Source organism: Nomascus leucogenys, chromosome 8, assembly GCF_006542625.1.
Source record: "Nomascus leucogenys isolate Asia chromosome 8, Asia_NLE_v1, whole genome shotgun sequence".
Taxonomy (NCBI): domain Eukaryota; kingdom Metazoa; phylum Chordata; class Mammalia; order Primates; family Hylobatidae; genus Nomascus; species Nomascus leucogenys.
This window is the reverse complement of record NC_044388.1, coordinates 97,165,516-97,185,703: the sequence shown is the minus strand read 5'-3', so window position 1 is coordinate 97,185,703 and position 20,188 is coordinate 97,165,516. Positions and strand designations below refer to the sequence as shown.

Genomic DNA, 20,188 nt, shown 5'->3' with positions numbered 1-20,188 from the left:
TTTTGGACAAAAAAATCTTATATAAGATGTATAGCTATCGAGCAAGGCTACATTAATAATGATGCTATCTTTGCTTAGTACCTTAATTTCCCCTATAGTCACTGCTGAAAATGTGAAAATAGAAAATATTTTTTAGAAAAAAAATTAATGAAATAAGATATTAGGTTAAAGTAGTTTTTAATCCAAGGATTTAGAGTAGCTCAAGTCTTAATGCTATATAAATTGATATTAGAAAGGGATAGTGGAATGACAAACATCTTCATATATGTGATATTGTGAAATACATACAGTCACGCATCACATAACAATGTTTTGGTCAACAGTGGACCACATACATGACAGTGGTCCCATAAGATTATAATAAAGCTGAAAAATTCCTTTAACTTAGTAACATCATATATGTCATAATGTCATAGTGCTACACATTACTCACGTTTGTAGTGATGTTGGTGTAAACAAACCTACTGTGCTACAAGGTGTACACAAGCCTGGCACATACAATTATGTAGAGTACATAGTACTTGGTAATAAATGTCCGTGTTACTGGCTTATGTATTTACTATACCATACTTTTTATTATTAGAGTGTACTCCTTCAATTTATTTAAAAAAAAAAAGTTAACTATAAAACAGACTCAGGCAGGTAGGTCCTTCAAGACATATTCCAGAACATAACATTGTTATCACAAGAAATGACAGCTCCATGCATGTTATTGCCCCTGAAGACCTTCCAGTGGAACAAGATATGAAAGACAGTCATACTGATGATCCTGACCCTTACAGGCCTAGGCTAATGTGTGTGTTTGTGTTGCAGTTTTTAACAAAACATTTAAAAAGTAAAAAAGTTTTTAAAATAGAAAAAAGCTTATAGAATAAGGTTACAAAGAAATTAATTTTGTACAACTGCACAATGTGTTCGTTTTAAGCTAAGTTTTATTACAACAGTCAAAAAGTTTTTAAAAAGTTTAAAGTTTATAAAGTGAAAACATTACAGCAAGCTAAGGCTAATTTACTATTGAAGAGAGAAAAAATGTTTAATAAATTTAGTGTAGCCTAAGTGTACAGTGTTTATAAAGTCTACAATAGTGTACCGTAATGTTCTACACCTTCACATTCACTCACCGACTAACTGGAAAAGAAACTTCCAGTCCTGCAAGCTCCATTCATGTGGTAAGTGCTTTATACAGATATACTTTTTTTACATTTTATACCATATTTTTATTGTACCTTTTCTTTTTTTTTTTTGAGAGGGAGTCTCCCTCTGTCGCCCAGGCTGGTGTGCAGTGGCACGATCTCGGCTCACTGAAACCTCCACCTCCCAGGTTCAAGCGATTCTCCTGCCTCAGCCTCCTGAGTAGCTGGGACTACAGGCACGTGCCACTACACCTGGCTAATTTTGGTATTTTTAGTAGAGACAGGGTTTCACCACATTGGCCAGGCTGGTCTCGAACTCCTGACCTTGTGATCCACATGCCTTGGCCTCCCGAAGTGCTGGGATTACAAGCGTGAGCCACTGCACCTGGCCCCTTTTCTATGTTTAGATGCACAAATATTTACCATTGTGCTACAACTGCCTGAAGTATTCAGTACAGTAACATGCTGTACAGGTTTGTAGCCTAGGAGCAACAGCCTAGCCTATACCATCTAGGTTTGTGTAAGTACATTCTATGATGTTTGCACAATGATGAAATTCTCTAACAACGCATTTTACAGAGCAAATTCTGTCATTAAGGGACACGTGACTGTATGTTAAATTAAACTAAATTTTGCCTGAAAGTGCCTCTGTACTTTAAGTCTCTATACAATGAACCGCAACCTAACTTAGAAGGTAAACTAACTGAAAGCCTAACTTAGAAGTATGTTTTTGTAATAGCTGAGTATCAGCCAATCACAGCAGCTGAGCTTCAGTCAATCACAGGCAGTCAAGTGATCATACCATGTTCAAATAAGGTAAACACAGAGCTATAACCAATCAAGCTATTTCTGTACCTCACTTCCCTTTTCTATCCATAAATGCTGCCTGCCTACATTGCAGAATGGATCTCTCTGAATCTCTTCTGGTTCTGAGGGCTGCCCAATTTGTCAACTATTCTTTGTTCAGTTAAACTGTTAAATTTACTTTGTTGATAATTTCTCTTTTAACCTATATATTTGATGTTCCTCCTGTTTCCTATCACATAGCTCCTAAAACCTTTGGGTTCTCCATAGTGATGAGTGTCTTTCGTATACTAATAAGATGACTGGTGACACCTAGACAGCTTTGGGATAGGGGCCAGTCACCAGAAAGACTAAGGCATGTTTAGAGGGTTGGGACTTTGAGCCCAACCCCACAACCTTTAAGGAGGGGAGAGCAGCTAAAATTGATTTGATAACCAGTAGCCAATGATGTGAGCAATCATGCCTACATAAGTAAGCCTCCATAAAACCCCAAAACGACAGGGTCCAGAGAACTTCCAGATAGCTGAACATGTGGAGGTGTCTGAAGGATGGCATGCTGGCGAAAGCATGAAAACTTCATACCCCTTTCCACGTACCTTGCCCTATGCAACTCTTCCTCTGGCTGTTTATTTTGTAATACCCTTTATAATAAATGGGAAAATGTAAGTAGTATTTCTCTGAGTTCTGTGAGCCACTCAAGCAAATTAATTGAACCCAATGAGGGGGCAATGGGAGTCCCAATATAGCTTGGTGGTCAGAAGTATAGGTGGCAATCTACTACTTGTAATGGGCATCTGAAGTTGGTGGCACTCTTGTGGGACCGAGTCCTTCACCTGTGGGATCTGATGCTATCTTCAGGCAGACAGTGTCAGAATTGAACTGAATAAGAGGACATGCAGCTGGTGTCCACTGAAGAAGTACCTGGTGGATGGGGCAACAACCCTTATACGTCGGATGTCACAAGTATTGGACTGTGTGGTATGGCAGTAGGAAAAACATTTTGAGTTTTTCATATCTCTATTAAAAGATAATATACCTTCACAAGCATATGGGTATATATAAGCTGTGATTATACAGAAACTTCCTGCAAACTCTCGGCTTTCTGTCTAACAGCTGGCCATAAAGAAATTAAGACTCTCATTCCATAGGGGTCCTACCCGATACCCAGGAGGAAGGAATACTGCACAGACAGGCCAAGAGAAATCTGGAGAGGTAGGTCTTGCTGGGTTTCCTCACTCAGTCTATTAGCGTTAGATCATACCCATTTTGTCCAATCCTATTTCTATACAGCTGTCCATACTTCATTGATCCTAAGCATAAAAATGGATAATTTTTTCTGCATTTTTGGGTCTTCATTCTGAAGGCTCCCATGACACATAAAGCTTTGATCAAATAAATTTGCTATGCTTTTCTCTTGTCAACCAGTCTTTGTTACAGGGGTGTTGGCCATGACCTTTATGATGGGACAGAAAGGAATTACTCCCTTTCCTCCCCTACAGAATTTATACAGTATATAAAGGAGAGATTACACTAATATAATCTATTGATACATTCAATTTTTGGAACTCCTCTTTGGATTCTGCTTTCAAACTAATTCTTAAGTCTCACAAGAAAATCAGGTCCATCGCTTCAGGTACACTTTGTTTTTATTTTCCCAGTTTGATCACTAACCTTACGCAGTAAACTTGACTCCATATGAATTTTGTCTACTTCCAAAAATTGAATGAAAAGATGATGATTGAAGTTAATTCTAAAGAATATCATACTAGGGCTAACATTTACTGAGAGCTTACCATGCACCAAATATTGTGATATTTCGTCAGGCACGGTGTGTATACTTGCAGTCCCAGTTACTCCAGAGGATGAGGCAGGAGGACCGCTTGATCCCAGGAGCTCCAGGCTACAATGTGCTATGATCAACCTTGTGACTGGCCACTGCACTGCAGCCTGGGCAACACAGGGAGCCCCTGTCTCTAAAAAACAGACAGACAAATATATGTTGTGATAAGCTCTTTATGTGTATCATCATATTGAAAGAATTGAATACAACAACTTTATGAGATAAGTGTTATTTCCCATTTTACAGATGAAGATCTTAAATAATTTGTCCAAAATTCCTTAACTAATTGGTTTAGCTAAAACTTGAAACTTGATTTAATTCAAAACCCATGTTTTTAATGACCATGTCATATAGCTCTCTGAGTTTCCTGGAGTCTAGATTACGTTTCCTTTGTTCTCTATGGCCTAGCATGATGCCATAGGTGGCAGGTGCCTGCAATCCCAGCTACTTGGGAGGCTGAGGCACAAAAATCACTTGAACTGGGGAGGTGGAGGTTGCGGTGAGCCAAGATTGTGCCCCTGCGCTCCACCCTGGGTGACAGAGTGAGACTCCATCTCAAAAAAACAAAACAAAAAAAATCCTGAAGGAAACCCAGAAAATTTTATACAAAGAAAGGATCTCTGATATCATGATTTGGCCTCTCAAGGTGAGTAGTTTGAAAGGAATAAAAACCTGTCATTTTTTTGTTTTTAAAAAGTTGATTATTATTTCACATACATTACAATACAGCCAAATGCACCATTCCAATAGCCTCATTCACTACAGGTTATGCACTCCAAATCTGAAAATCTGAAATATTTAAATATAAATATAAAAAATATAAACAAGTATAAAGCAAATATTCCAAAATCTGAAAAAATCCAAAATCCAAGACATTTTTGATAGCAAGCATTTTGGATAAGAGATAATCAACCTGTACTTTATTTTTATTTTTTTGGAGACAGCATTTCACTATGTTGTCCAGCCTGATCTCAAACTCCTGAGCTCAAGCAATCCTCCCACCTCTACCTCCCAAAATGTTAGGATTACAGGCATGACCTACCACACCTGGCCTTCAACCTGTACTTTAAACTGTGAACTTAAATGTATCTGTACTTTTTCCTTCATTTTCTCATATTAAACTATACATATGGATCAGAAAAACTCCCCCAAGTCACATAACTGTTATTTATGCTATTTCCACAAGGCTTTCGGTCTAAATTTCAAGCGTGGTAAACAATTTTTGTGCCTTATAACACAATTTTGCAATGGAAAAAAGTCTTTTAGTAATTTTAATATTATGAAATACATACTTAGTCTCAGTCCCTTTTGCTGTCATAAGTGTCTTTTTGTATACTAATGAGTTGACTGATGGCTAGCCACCTCTAGGCAGCTTCAGGATCGTGGCTGGTCACTAGAAAGAAGGAGGGCAGAGGGGCTAAAGGTTGAGTTGATCACCAATGGCCAATGATGTAATCAATCAGGCCTACATAATGAAGCCTCCATAAACATTTAAAAGACTGGGTTTGGGGAGCATCCAGAAAGCTGGGCACAAGGAGGGTCCTGGAGGGAAATCCACTCAGAGAGGGTGTGGAAGCTCTATGCCCCTTCCCACCTGCCTTATGCTATGCATCTTTTCATCTATATCGTTTGTAATATCTTTTATAGTAAACCAGTAAATGTAAGTAAGTGCTCCCTGAGTTCTGTGAGCTGCTCTAGCAAATTAATCAAACCCGAGGAGGGAGTTGTGGGAACTCTGATCTATAGCTGGTCAGTCAGAAGCACAGGTAAAACTAAGGCTTGCAGTTGGCATCAGAACTTGGAGGCAGTCTTGTGAGCCAGCCTTCAACCTGTGAGATGTGACGCTGTCTCCAGGTAGACAGTGTCAGAATTGAACTGAACTAGAGGACAGTCCTGTGGTGCCCACCACTGCAGAACTGACTGCTTGCTTAATGTGTGGGGGAAAATCCTACAGAATCATGTTGTAAGCGTATAGTGGGAGAAATTGAGTTTAATCTGTAGTCTCAGTAATACTATTTTTTTCTTTTTTTGAGACAGAGTCTCGCTCTGTCACCCAGGCTGGAGTGCGGTGGTGTGATCTCGGCTCACTGTAACCTCCGCCTCCCAGGTTCAAGTGATTCTCCCACCCCAATCTACCGAGTAACTGGGATTGCAGGCACACAGCACCACGCCCAGCTAATTTTTTTTATTTTTAGAAGAGATGAGGTTTCGCCATGCTGGCCAGGCTGGTCTCAAACTCCTGACCTCAGGTGATCCACCCACCTCAGCCTCCCAAAGTACTGGGATTACAGCCACCACGCCCAGCCCTCAGTAATACTATTGATGCTGCTAAGCTGCACTGGCATTCTCCTTCTAAATAAGGATAATACTCTAAAATTTGAGAAAATCTAAGAGGCATGTGCTTAGGTAAAATCTTATTCCTAATTAAATGGATTAATAGATGACATTTATTATAGTATGTATAGTATGTAGTTGGGTTTTTTTTTCCCCCCTGAGGCAAGGTCTTTCTCTGTCACCCAGGCTGGAGTGTAGTGGCATGCTCATGGCTCACAGCAACCTTGCCTTCCTGGGCTCAAGTGATCCTCTTACCTCAGCCTCCTGAGTGGCTGGGACTACAGGCGCATATAACCATGCTTGGCTAATTTTTTATTTTTTGTAGAGATGGGAGTCTCACTATAGTTCCCAGGCTGGTCTTGAACTCCTGGGCTCAAGTGATCCTCCTGCCTCAGCCTCCCAAAGTGCTGGGGTTACAGGTGTGAGCCACTGTGCCCAGCCTGTGGTTTTTACATCCTAATGACCAAGACCCTTTAGGCCTCACCAGACTATCATGAGGTCCTTTATTACCTCTCCTGATTAGTAAAAGTCAGGCTTACTCATCCATAGACTTAAACCTTGCTTGCCACAGCTTCTGTAAAGCTTGGACACTGAAACAAGATATATGTAATCAGTCTCAGAGAATAGCTAACTCAGTGAAGTGGGCTTAGGGGTTTACAGTGTTTGAGAATGGCTGGCATCATTTCTTAGGCTACTGCCTGGAGGTAGTAAATGCTGAATTATAATTTTAAGGGCAAGATGAGGATGTAGTTTGATCTAGGATGTTGTTTGCAATCACATGAACAAAGACCAAGCAAGCAATGGAGAAATGAAGACAACTGAGAGGTAGGCTAGGGCGAGTAAACGAGCAGGATAAAGAGAAAAAAAAAGCAAATAAAGTTCAGAGCTACAGTTGTATTTTAAAGGTTGTCTGCAGAGCAAGAGAAAGCCATTTGCATGACATGATAATCAGAATCCTATGTCCAGGCAACAAAACACTACCCATCCTGCCACCTATAAACCCAGATACTTGCTCTGATCTAACAATTCAGTCCATCACAGCTTAGTACAGACTGCAAACTCCACCTCCATCCAGCCTTTCCTAATCTTCCTAACTTCCCATCTTCTCTGATCTCCAAATAAGGCAGACCTCCTTCTGTCTCTCTACAGACTCCCTAATATGCAAATACCCATCCCCATTTCTTAACCCCCATATCCCTCTCCTTAGCCCTTTAATTGGATTTCAGCACTTTCCAAGTCTACTTCATCCCATACCCTCTGACCTACTGAAATACTTTTGCTCCTTAACCTTCTCCTCCTTTCAAATATCCTGATACTGATTCCTCTGCAAAGTCTCCAGCCATTTTTCTTTCCAAAGCCAATTCCCCCATTCTGTGCTGCCCACCTCTGCCTCCCATTCTTCTTTATCCCATTCTGATTGCCAATTTTCCCACAAATTCTATCCCAGTTCCCTAACACAGTAATAGTCTCCCCCATTTCTCTATGGTTCTTTCCTGTGCCCAGACTCAACATTTCTCTATCCATCCAGACTTCCCAAGCTGCTCATCTCTCTTCATTCCAGAAAATACCCTGACATCCTAATGCGTTCCAATACTCTGACCTCCAATTACTCCCCTTCCTGAACAAAATACTCAAACCTCCACTCATTCCTCCTCATTCCAACCCAACTGCCTGCCTATTTGCCTTTCCGTCCTAATACTCTAGCCCCTGTGTCCTTCTCCAACCTATTAAAAGCCTGAATCCCCCTCTCCCATCTGTCTTCTTCTGCTCAGATACCCTAAAACTCAAGCTTCCCATCTCTTTCCATTAATTACTCAATTTTATTGAACCACTTTTATGTAGGAAAAACCATGCTAGAATCTAAGCTCAAGATGCAGAAGATTTTATCTCCCTATTACCCATGATCTCTGCACCAAGCAGTCTCCTTCATAGCATTTTATAACCATTATTTGTGAAACTACTTGGTTGTTGCCTGTTTCTCCTTCTAGACTACAAGCTACAAGAGAGCAGAGGTTTTGTCTGTTGTTCTATAGACAATAAATATTTGTTGACTGAAGGACTGTACTAAACACTTAGACAATACCAAATTTAAATCCTCAAAGATTTAGCTGTATAGGATCAGAATTATTAACCTCATTTATAAGTCGCAATGTATCTGAACAATTAAAAGCTTGGATTCTGGAACGAAACAGCCTGAGTTCAAATTCTGATTTTCCACTTACTGTGTGATCTTAGGCAAATTACTTAACCTCTCTGGTCCTCAGTGCTATCACTTTTTAAATGGGGATGATAACCTCATACAAGTTATTTTAAATTCTAAATGAGGTTAATACGTGCAAAGTGCTTAAAACTGGATCTGACAAATAGTGAACACTCAAAAGTGATTCGCAATTATTTGGACAAATGAGGAAACATGATCAGGAAGGCTCAGAACACATGCCCAGGGTCACAGACCCGGTTAAGTCACACCAGGTGGCAGAATTGAGGCTTGAACCCAAGTTTGTCTGGCTTCATAACTCCCTAGTCCCTTAACGAATATAACGAAAGTGTTTGCTCTTCCCCTCCTTTTAGCATTTCGTCCCCATATCCTGTCATCTTTCTCCACGCACTGTACTCCGTCCGATACCGTGACAACCCGTCAGGACGCCCAAACTGTCCTTTCTCCCGCTCACTCCCCACAGACAGCTGGCATATCCCAGCTCTCCCCTCAGCTCAGGTGGCAGGACCCACAACCTCCTGGGCGCCGCACCCTAACTTCCACACCTCCCCACGCTCTGGTTCTTCACCCCCAATCGCCCCCGCCGCCCCCACCTCTTCCCATCCAAACCTCCCTCCTTCATCCACCGCCCCACGCCCGTTCCGGGCCCTCCCCTCTTTCCCGTCCAATCCCAATTCCCAGACACGCGCCCCCGCCCCGAATCCATCCCAAGCCGGCCCACCCCACGCCCGGTCCGGGCCTTCCCGCCTTTGCCGCCGGCCCCTACCGCTCGGGCCGGACGCCGGGGAACGGGCTCGGCTAGGTCTGACGCTCACCGCCTAGGAGCCGAGCCGAGCAGTCCCGCAGGCTGAGGTGGAGCGGGAGAAGTTCCGGCTCTTTCCTCAGGCACCCAGCGGCGCGGCAGCCATTTTGTTGTGTTGTGCCGGTTGCCGAGGGGCGGTGCGCGCGTAGGCGGGGCCTGTCTCAGCCACGCCCCTCTCTCCGGTACTGTTGGAAGGGACGCGCAGGCGTTTCCCGCCGCTTTTGCAGCCAGCGCGCTAGGATGCCGGGGAGTCTTGGGCGCGAGGTTTCCGGACGCGCGGGGCCGACGGGATGCGGTGCCTTCGCCTTCGGATTGCGTTGCAGGTGAAGTTACTGGTGCAGAGTCAGGGGGAGCCGAGGTTTCATGCGGCAGCCGACCGCAGTGCTGTGGCCTTCGCTGAGACAAAGCTGCCGCCGCCACCCTCTGAAACACGGACACGCTCCTCAGGGCCTGGGTCCAAGCACGGCCTGAGGCACGGGCGCAGGGCCTCCCCGGCCTCCCCCACTTCTGATGCCTGCGGGCCATGAGCGCGTGTTCTTCGCAGCACACTTCTCTCTGAGAGTCGTATCTAAAGCGAATTCCCTCCAGGGACTGAACTGCCCAGGCTCGGATGAACCTCAAAGCGGACGCAGCCTGGGCTCCAGCTGTCACGTGAGGTTCAGGGAGCCTGGGAATCCTGGGCGGAGGATGTTCCTCTGATTGCTACAAGGGAGTTAAAGCAAGAAGCATTTGCACAGGCTTCATCTGGGGCTTGCCCATGAGCACGGCGTTCACGACATGCATTCAACAGATATTTTAAAGAATTTAGCAGATACTGGGCTGGATGCTAGGGAAACACTGAAGTTTTTTTTTTTAAGTGTTATCACCATTGACGCCTTTCACTCCTGTAGCCTCCCGTTTTGAAGGTATACCCTGGACCATGTTACCATCAGAGGCTGCACCGGCTCCAGAAATCCCCAGTGCAATCGCTCCCCTCCTTGACTATAATCCTATCATCTAAGAAGCGTGCCTGCTCAAAAGACCCCTATGCCAGCATAATTCTAAACTTCCTTGCGTCTTCCAGTCTCTTGTTCTTACCATTTTCTCGCAATCATTCTATCTTGTCTTCATTTCCTTTCTTCACTACAGAGTTTATAGGCCACCTGTATAACACTATTTTAGAAACTCCCTCTCTGTGTGTCTCAGTTTCCTTACCTACGAAATGAGGTCCTTTTACCTATTAACACTTCCTACAGTGTTCCTGATAATTATAAAAGTGAATGCAGGCCGGGCGCTGTGGCCCATGCCTGTAATCCCAGCATTTTGGGAGACGAAGGTGGGAGGATCACTTGAGGTCAGGAAATCAAGATCAGCCTGGCCAACAAGGTGAAACCCCGTCTGTACTAAAAATACAAAAATTACCCGGGCGTGGTGGCGCACGCTTGTCATCCCAGCTACTTGAGAGGCTGCAGGAGGATCGCTTGAACCCGGGAGGCGGAGGTTGCAGTGAGCCGAGATTGCGCCACTGCACTCCAGCCTGGGCGACACAGCGAGACTCCATCTCAAAAAAAAAAAAAAAGTCCAGTTTTCCTGATAATTATAAAAGTGAATCTCTGTGAAAGAACTCAGAATAGTGAGGGACCCATAGTAAGTTCTCAATATGTCTTAGGTATTTCATTATTAGACAAAGGTTACCCGGAAGCGATATTTCTTTCTACTCCCGAAAGAAGAGTTTAGGCAAGGAGTAGGGAGGTGGGGAAGAATTTGCTTGGCAAAGGGAACAACTTGTACAAACCCCAGAAGCGGGGGAAAAGAGCTTGGCAATGTGCTGGATGTTAAGTAATTCAGTGTGGCTGGAACAAAACATGAGTATGGAAACATGAAGTAGTTCAGTATGGCTCGTGCAAAAATCTGGGGTGGAGAAGCTAAATCTGGAAAAGGGACCTTACTATAAGCAGTATTAGGCACTTAATTTTTCCTTAAGGCAGAGATGGCTTCACCTCTGTAGGAAATTCAGGGGACGTCCAACAGGGAATAAACTGCAATAAACGTGGGGATGCAGATGTGTCTTTGATTTACTGATTTCCTTTTCCTTTTACTTAAATGTGATTCCCATTGACATTTAAGTGAATGGTGCTGTCTCCTCCCCAGCTATTTATACAACACAGAAGGAAGCCCTTGGAGTTGAAACCCAGAATTTTTGAAAAGCTCTATTTAAAATTAAAAGGAGATTATATTCTTTTTTTTTCTTTTCTTTTTAGAAACAGAATCTGGCTCTGTCACCCAGGCTGGAGTGCAGTGGCAGGATCTCAGCTCAATGCAACCTCCGCCTCCCGGGTTCAAGCGATTCTCCTGCCTCAGCCTCCTGAGTTGTTGGGATTACAGGCACACACCATCACGGCCAGCTAATTTTTATATTTTAGTAGAGACAGGATTTCACCATGTTGGTCAGGCTGGTCTCGATCTCCTAACCTCACGTGATCCGCCCGCCTCGGCCTCCCAAAGTGCTGGGATTGCAGGCGTGAGCCACCGCGCCCTGCCGAGATTACATTCATTTTTAATCGAAGTTCAGGTGATATTTATTAGTTTGGAATGTGTACATTGCTGAGTTTCAGTTCTATTTGCATATGTTTTGACACCCATCGTTTCGGTTTCTTGTACCCAGAGACTTAGATTTATTGCGTAACCTCATTGCTGTGTTCCTCAAAGTCTGTAATGGTATTCACGTGGGATCCCTTATCAAGCCGGGGTGTGCTGGTGTAGTTCATTATCAATCATATTGGTATCAATTAGTAGCCATCAAATATACACAAAAATTCCAAAGGGTGGCGCAAAACACTTTTCTCTTGGGTAATCTCTCACTGCATACCCAGTTAGCCGCGGGTGGGCTCTCTCCTGTCCCATGTTGCCCCATTTTCCTCCTCATACAGACCTCTGCTGATGTCTAGCATCGTCTCTAAAGAAGCTAGAGACTTCAAAGGAGAGACCTGTCTCCAGTTAATTTGAATATTAACTGTCTCTCTTAGCATGCTAAAAGAACTTCCTTCTGCAAAGCAGAAGTGAGAATACAAAAGTAGTGCAGACAACTCTTGCATTCCACACTATTTTTCTTTATCTGATAATATGAAGAATGTACTCTGAGTTGCATTTACAATACAAATATTAGCCACGTCAGGGTGACCGAGCTTTTACTCAGTTCTTTTTTTCCAAATGATAGCAAAGCTATTCTGTTTAAACTTCCCTCAGCTTTTTGCAACCCAGTTTAATCATTTTGCGAATTTGTTTTAGAGAAGAATCAGACTAGTTTGTCAGGCAGGGATGGCAGCTTTCATTATTGCCATTTCTTTCTGTGACTGGCCAGTGTGATTTTGTTGTTGTTTTTTAAGACAAGGTCTCACTCTGTCACCCAGGTTTCAGTGCAGTGACACAATCATAACTCACTGCAGCCTTAACCTCTCGGGCTGAAGCGATCCTCCTCCCTCAGCCTCCCGAATAGCTCAGTCTATAGATGTGCACCACCACACCTAGCTAATTTTTAAACTTTTTGTAAAGATGGGGTCTTGCTGTGTTGCCCAGGCTGGTCTTAAACTCCTGGGCTCAAGCGATCCTCCCACCTCAACCTCCCAAAGTGCTGGGATTACAGGCAGGAGCCAGCATGCCCAGCCTGATTTTTTTTTTTAATTTTTATTTATTTATTTTTGTTTTGTTTTTGTTGGTGTTGTTTTTTGGTTTTGTTTTTGTTTTTTTGAGACAGAGTCTCACTCTGTTGCCCAGGCTGGAGTGCAGTGGCACGATCATGGCTCACTGCAAACTCCACCTCCAGGGTTCAAACAATTTTTGTGCCTTAGCCTCCTCAGTAGCTGTGATTACAGGTGTGTAACACCACGCCCAGCTATTTTTTTTTTTTTTTTTTGTATTTTTAGTAGAGACAGGGTTTCACCATGTTGATCAGGCTGGTCTTCAAGTCCTGGCCTCAAGTATCCACTTGCCTTGGTCCCCCAAAGTGCTAGGATTATAGGTGTGAGTTACCATACCCAACCTTAATTTTTATTTTTAAATGACATATGGTAACTGTACATATTTATGGGATACATAGTGATGTTTTAATACATATAAATGTATAGTGGTTGGATTAATTAGCATATCCATCATCCCAAACATTTATCATATGTTTATGTTAGGAAGATTTCATACCCTCCTTCTAGCTATTTGAAACTGTATAATATATTATTGTTAACTATCCTCATCCTATAGAAAGTATAGAACACTAGAACTTGTTGCTCCTATCTAGCTATAATTTTGTATCCTTTAAGATATCTTTCTCTCCTTCCCTTCCCCCTGCCACCCTTTCCAACCTTTAGTATCCTCTGTTCTACTGTTTACTTCTATGAGATCAACATTTTTCAGCTTCGACATATGACTGAGAATATGTCGCATTTAACTTACTGTTCCTGGCTTATTCACGTAATATACTGTCCTCCATTTCCATCCGTGTTGCTGTGAATTACAGTATTTCATTCTTTTTATGGCTGAATAGTATTCCATTGTGCGTATGTATGTATGTATATATGAATATGCACACACACATATATACACACATACAGAATATACACATATATCTATATCACATTTCCTTCCTTCCTTCCCTCCCTTCCTTCCTCCCTTCCTTCCTTCCTTCCTTCCTTCCTTCCTTCCTTCCTTCCTTCCTTCCTTCCTTTCTTCTTTCTTTCTGATGGAATTTCACTCTTATTGCCCAGGCTGGAGTGCAATGGCATGATCTCAGCTCACCGCAACCTCTGCCTCCTGGGTTCAAGTGATTCTCCTGCCTCAGCCTCCCGAGTAGCTGGGATTAGAGGCGCCTGCCAACATGCCCAGCTAATTTTGTATTTTTAGTAGAGATGGGGTTTCTCCATGTTGGGCAGGCTGGTCTCAAACTCCTAACCTCAGGTGATCCGCCTGCCTCTGCCTCCCAAAGTGCTGGGATTACAGGCATGAGCCACTACGTCTGGCCCAAATTTTCTTTATCCATTCATCTGTTGGACACCTAGGCTGATTCCATGTCTTGGCTATTATGAATAGTGCTGCAATAAACATGGGGATGCAGATGTGTCTTTGATATACTGATTTCTTTTCCTTTGGATAAATGCCCAGCAGTAGGATTGCTGGATCATATGGTAGTTCTATTTGTAGTTTTTTGAAGAACTTCCATACTGTTCTCCATAGTGGGTATATTAGTTTACATTCCACCAACAGTGTATAAGTCCGTTTTTCTGGCCGGGCAAGGTGACTCACGCCTGTAATCCCAGCACTTCGGGAGGCTGAGGTGGGAGGATGTCTTCAGCATAGGAGTTCAGTACCAGCCTGGCGAAGATAGTGAGACCTCATCTCTACTAAAAATCAAAACCATTAGCTGGGTGTGATGGCACTTGTCTGTAGTCCCAGCTACTTGGGAGGCTGAGTGGGGGGATTGCTTGAGCCTGGGAGATTGAGGCTGCAGTGAGCTATCATCATGCCACTGCACTGCGGCCTGGGCAACAGAGACAAAAAAAAAAAAAGAAAAAGGGTTTCTTTTTCTCTATATCCTCCCCAGCATTTGTTATTTGCTGTCTTGATAATAGCCATCCTAACTGGGGTGAGATTATACCTCATAGTGGTTTTGATTTGCAGATTTGCATTTCCCTGATGATTCATGATGGTGAGCATTTTTTCATATGTTTGTTGGTCATTTGTATGTCTTCTTTTTGAGAAGTGTCTATTCAGATTATTTGTCCATTTTTATACAGTTTTGTTGTTGTTGAGATGTTTGAGTTCCTTGTGTATTCCAGATATTAATTCCCTGTCATATGAATAGTTTACAAATATTTTCTCCCATTCTCTGGGTTGTTTCTTCACTCTGTTGATTGCTTCCTTTGTTGTGCAGAAGCCTTTTAGTTTGATATAATCCCATTTGTTTATTTTTGCTTTTGTTGCCTGCGTTTTTGAGGTCTTATTCATAAAATCTTTCCTAGACCAGTGTCCGGAACCATTTCCCCTATGTTTTCTTCTAGTAGTTTTATAGTTTCTGTCTTACATTTAGGTCTTTGATCCATTTTGATTTTATATATAAATTCACATATAAGGTTTTTGTATAGGGGGAGATGTAGGGATCTAGTTTCATTCTTCTGTATATGGATATCCAGTTTTCCCAGGACCATTTATTGAAGATACTATTCTTTCCCCAGTGAGTGTTCTTGACATCTTTGTCAAAAAACCAGTTGGCTGTAGATCCATGGATTAATTTCTGACTCCTCTATGCTGTTTCATTTGTCTATGTATCTGTTTTTATGACAATATCATGCGATTTTGGTTACTACAGCTTTGTAGTATATTTTGAAGACTGTTAGTGTGATGCTTCTAGCTTTGTTCATTTTGTTCAGGATTGCTTCGGCCATTTGGGTTCTTTTGTGGTTCTACAAAAATTTTGAGATTTTTTTTCCTATTTCTGTGAAGAAAATCATTGGCATTTTGATACAGATTGCATTAAATCTGTAGATTGTTTTGGGTAGTATGGTCATTTTAATAACATTGATTCTTCTGATCCATGAAAAGTGAGATGTCTTTCCATTTGTTTGTATCCTCTTCAAATTCTTTCATCAGTGTTTTGTAGTTTTCCTTGTAGCAGTCTTTTACATCCATGCTTAAAGTTATTCCTAGGTGTTTTTTTAATAGCTATTGTAAATGAGATTGACTTCTTGATTTCTTTTTTAGCTCATTTGTTGTTTGTGTATAGAAAAACTACTGATTTTTGTATGTTGGTTTTGTACTCTGCAACTTTACTGAATTCATTTACTAGTTTCTAATATATTTTTGTGGAATCTTTGGGGTTTTCTACATATAGAATTATGTCATCTGCAAATAGAAATAATTTTACCTCTTCCTTTCTGATTTTTGATGTCTTTTACTTCTTTTTCTTATCTAATTGCACTTGCTAGTTCTTCCAATCTATGTTGATTAGAAGTGGTAAGTTTGGGATCCTTGCATTGTACCAGATCTTAGCAGACAAGTTTTTAGGTTTTTTTCCATTGATGATAATGTGAGCTGCAGGTTTCTCATAAATGGCCTTTATTATGTTGTATTAGTCCATTTTTACCCTGCTATAAAGAACTGAGTAATTTATAAAGTAATTACTGAGGCTGAGTAATTTATAAAGAAGAGAGGTTTAATTGACTCACAGTTTCACATGGCTGGGGAGCCCTCAGGAAACTTAAAATTATGGTGGAAGGCAAAGGGGAAGCGAGGCACATCTTTTGAAGCAGCAGGAGGAGAGGGGAAATGCCACACTATTAAACCATCAGCTTTCATGAGAACTTACTCACTATGGTAAGAATGGCATGGGGGAAACTGCCCCCATGCTCCAACAACCTCCCACCAGGTACCTTCCCTGACACGTGGGGATTACAGTTTGACATGAGATTTGGGTAGGGACACAGTGCCAAACCATGTCATATGTTTCATATGTTGAGGAATTTTCCTCTGCCTTTTTTTTTTTTTTTTTTTTTTTTTTTTTTTTTTTTTTTTATGCGGAGCCTCACTCTGTCACCAAGCTGGAATGCAGTGGAGCGATCTCGGCTCACTGCAACCTCTGCCTCCCAGGTTCAAGTGATTCTCCTGCCTCAGCCTCCCGAGTAGCTGGGACTATGGGCATGCACCATCATGCCTAGCTAATTTTTTTTGTATTTTTAGTAGAGACAGGATTTCACCATGTTCGTCAGGATGGTCTCAATCTCTTGACCTCGTGATCCACCCACCTTGGCCTCCCAAAGTGCTAGGATTACAGGTGTGAGCCACCGTGCCCTGCTCATTTTTTATTTTTTTTAAGATGGGGTTTTACTCTATCACCCAGACTGAAGTGCGTTGGTGCAATCATGGCTCACTGCAGCCCTGACCTCCTGGGCTCAAGCGATTCTCCTGCCTCAACCTCCTGAGTAACTGGGACTACAGGTATGTGCTACCATGCCTGGCTAATTTAAAAATAATTTTTGTTGAGATGGGGTCTTGCAGCATTGCCCAGGCTGGTCTCAAACTTCTGGCCTTGAGTGATCCTCCCACCTCAGCCTCCCAAAGTATTGAGATTGCAGGCATGAGCCATCATGCCCAGCCAGGAATTTTCATTTTATACCCAAACTGTTGAGACTGTTTATTAAAAAAGGGTGTTAAACTTTGTCAAATGCTTTTGCTGTGTCAACTGAGATGATCATGTGGTTTTTGGGTTGTTTTTTTTTTTGCTCTTTTTTTGAGACAGAGTCTTGTTCTGTTGCCCAAGGCTGGAGTGCAGTGGGACAATCTGGGCTCACTGAAACCTCCGCCTCCCAGGTTTAAGTGATTCTCCTGCTTCAGCCTCCTGAGTAGCTGGGATTACAGGCACGCACCACCATGCCTGGCTAATTTTTTTTTTTGTATTTTTAGTAGAGATGGGGTTTCACCATGTTGGCCAGGCTGATCTCGAACTCCTGACCTCAGGTGATCTGCCCAACTCAGCCTCCTAAAGTGCTGGGATTACAGGTGTGAGCCATGCAACTGGCCCAAAGCTATGTTCTTAAGTGCTTAAGGCTATGACTGTTCCAACTTTTTAGTAAATTATAATTATTCTGCACATTAAATATTTCTCTTTGCCCACTTAAAGTTGTGAGTTGTTTACCTAAAGTTATTAGTTCTCTACTAGCTTAAATTTTGTCAGTACTTGCCTGGCATATGGTTTTCTTTTTTTTTTTTTTTTAATTTTCAGTCTTTCTATATCATTTGGTGGTGGTGTATACCATTTTTTTTTTTTTTTTGAGATGGAGTCTCGCTTTGTCGCCCAGGCTGGAGTGCAGTGGCACCATCTCGGCTCACTGCAAGGTCCGCCTCCTGGGTTCACGCCATTCTCCTGCCTCAGCCTCCCGAGTAGCTGGGACTACAGGCGCCTGCCACCATGCCCAGCTAATTTTTTTAGTACAGACGGGGTTTCACCGTGTTAGTCAGGATGGTCTTGATCTCCTGACCTTGTGATCTGCCACCCTTGGCCTCCCAAAGTGCTGGGATTACAGGCGTGAGCCACCGCGTGCGGCCTTTTTTTTTTTTTTTTTTTTTTTTTTTAAGATGGAGTCTCACTCTGTTGCCCAGGCTGGAGTGCAGCAGCATGATCTTGGCTCACTGCAACCTCCGCCTCCCGAATTCAAGTGATTCTTCTGCCTCAGCCTCCCGAGTAGCTGGGCCTACAGGCGCCCGCCACCACGCCCAACTAATTTTTGTATTTTAGTAGAGATGGGGTTTCACCATATTGGCCAGGCTGGTCTCGAACTCCTGACCTTGTGATCCGCCTGCCTTGGCCTCTCAAAGTGCTGGGATTACAGGCGTGAGACACTGCACCCAACCTGTTGCTGCATTTTTTTTGTTCTTTGGCTGTTTCAAAAATGTCTAACTTTTAATAGAATATTTTAAGCCCATTCAGGTTTGTTGCATTTGTACTTATTCCTGTTCTCTTACATTTTCTACTGAATATATTTTCTTACAGTTTCTTTACCTCCTTTTCAGCTTTTTGCTGATTATCTTGGGTATATCCTTCTTTACCTTTTTGTTAAAAATTATACTAGTTTTTATTGTAATAGTAATGCTGTGCTGGGTGCAGTGGCTCACACCTGTAATCTCAGCACTTTGGAAGACCAAGGCAGGTGGATCCCTTGAGCTCAGGAGGTCCAGACTAGCTGGGAAAACATGGCGAAATCCTGTATTTACAAAATAAAAATAAAAATTAGCTGGGTGTGGTGGCATGTGCCTGTGGTCCCAGTTACTCCAGAGGCTGAGTTGGGAGAATCGCTTGAGCGATTCGAGGCTGCAGTGAGCTGTGATCGCACTGCTGCATTCCAGCCTGGGTGATAGAGCAAGACGCTGTCTCAAAACAAAACAAAACAAAAAAAGAATGCTCTATAGAGGAATGTGAAGTATAAGGTAAAAAGCCCTTGGCCCTGCTACCTAACTGCTTTCCAAGATATTGGCATTGTTTATTATTTTTATATCCTTCCAGCAATTTTCTCTGCCTATAAAAATATTTACATCAACATCTGTACCTATATCTATAAATATGTTGTTTTACACTTATAAGATATTATCATTCTGTATGTTGCTTTTTATACTGAATATGTTTTAGGTAGCTGAAATGGAGGATTTTATTTTTCTATTTTGATATCACGAAAATTAACTGTTTGACTGAATTCCTTAAAATTTTTATTTGGAAGTTAATCATCATGCTTTAACATAGAGGGCTTCATTATATGTTATGTTTACCCTGTTTTTATCTTTCCAGTTATAGATTTGTTCACCATACTCATACAACTTGCAAGCAGCAATGTCTTAGGAAACTGTTTATGGAAACTATATCATGTTCCTGAAAGGTATTGTAAGACTTTTATTTTCCTCAGGAAATTTTGAAAAGATTCAAATATGATAATAAATGGTCGTCATTCTTCCAAGAGTTTCTTTGATAATTAAGGATTGCACTGCCATTTGATCAAGGTTACTATTGGATTGGTTTTTCCCTCATTAACTGGATTAACTCCAGATTTAAATTATCTTCACAGAGGACATACAGGACATATTCACAGAGGAATACAATTTCACTTATCTCGAGTTTTTACTGAGCATGTAGTTTGGGGTGATATCTGGGCTTTGCACTTTCAAATAATGATTTCAGTCTTTCCATACAACTTTGTAACAAATTATCTAACAATGTACAGGTTAAGTATCCCTTACCTGAAATGCTTGGGACCAGAAGTGTTTTGGATTTTGAATTGTTTTGGATTTTGGAATATTTGCATATATATAAGAAGATATCTTGGGAATGGGACCCAAGTCTAAACACGAAATTTATGTTTCATATACACCTTATACCCATAGACTGAAGGTAATTGTATGCCATATTTTTAATAATTTTGTGCATAAAACAAAATTTGTGTTAAGTATTTATGTATGAAAATTTCTACTTTCAGTGTCATATTGGCACTCAAACAGTTTCAGATTTTGGAGCGTTTTGGATTTTAAATTTTTGGATCAAGGATGTTCAA

At 41.9% G+C, this 20,188-nt stretch overlaps 2 protein-coding genes across 2 annotated transcripts in view; one reads left to right on the top strand and one right to left on the bottom strand.

Annotated features, from left to right (window-relative positions):
- CNTRL (centriolin) overlaps nucleotides 1–9,340 on the bottom strand; it is a 101,468-nt gene extending 92,128 nt beyond the window's left edge. The window contains exon 1 of the mRNA XM_030817724.1: nucleotides 9,145–9,340. The gene's annotated coding sequence lies outside the window, so the exon portion shown is untranslated. The remainder of the gene's footprint in view (nucleotides 1–9,144) is intronic.
- Nucleotides 9,341–9,348: 8 nt separating this feature from the next.
- Nucleotides 9,349–20,188, top strand: part of C5 (complement C5) — a 129,274-nt gene continuing 118,434 nt past the window's right edge. Inside the window, exon 1 of the mRNA XM_030817725.1 lies at nucleotides 9,349–9,454. Within this exon, the coding sequence (XP_030673585.1) occupies nucleotides 9,372–9,454 (83 nt within the window). The 5' untranslated portion in view covers nucleotides 9,349–9,371. The remainder of the gene's footprint in view (nucleotides 9,455–20,188) is intronic.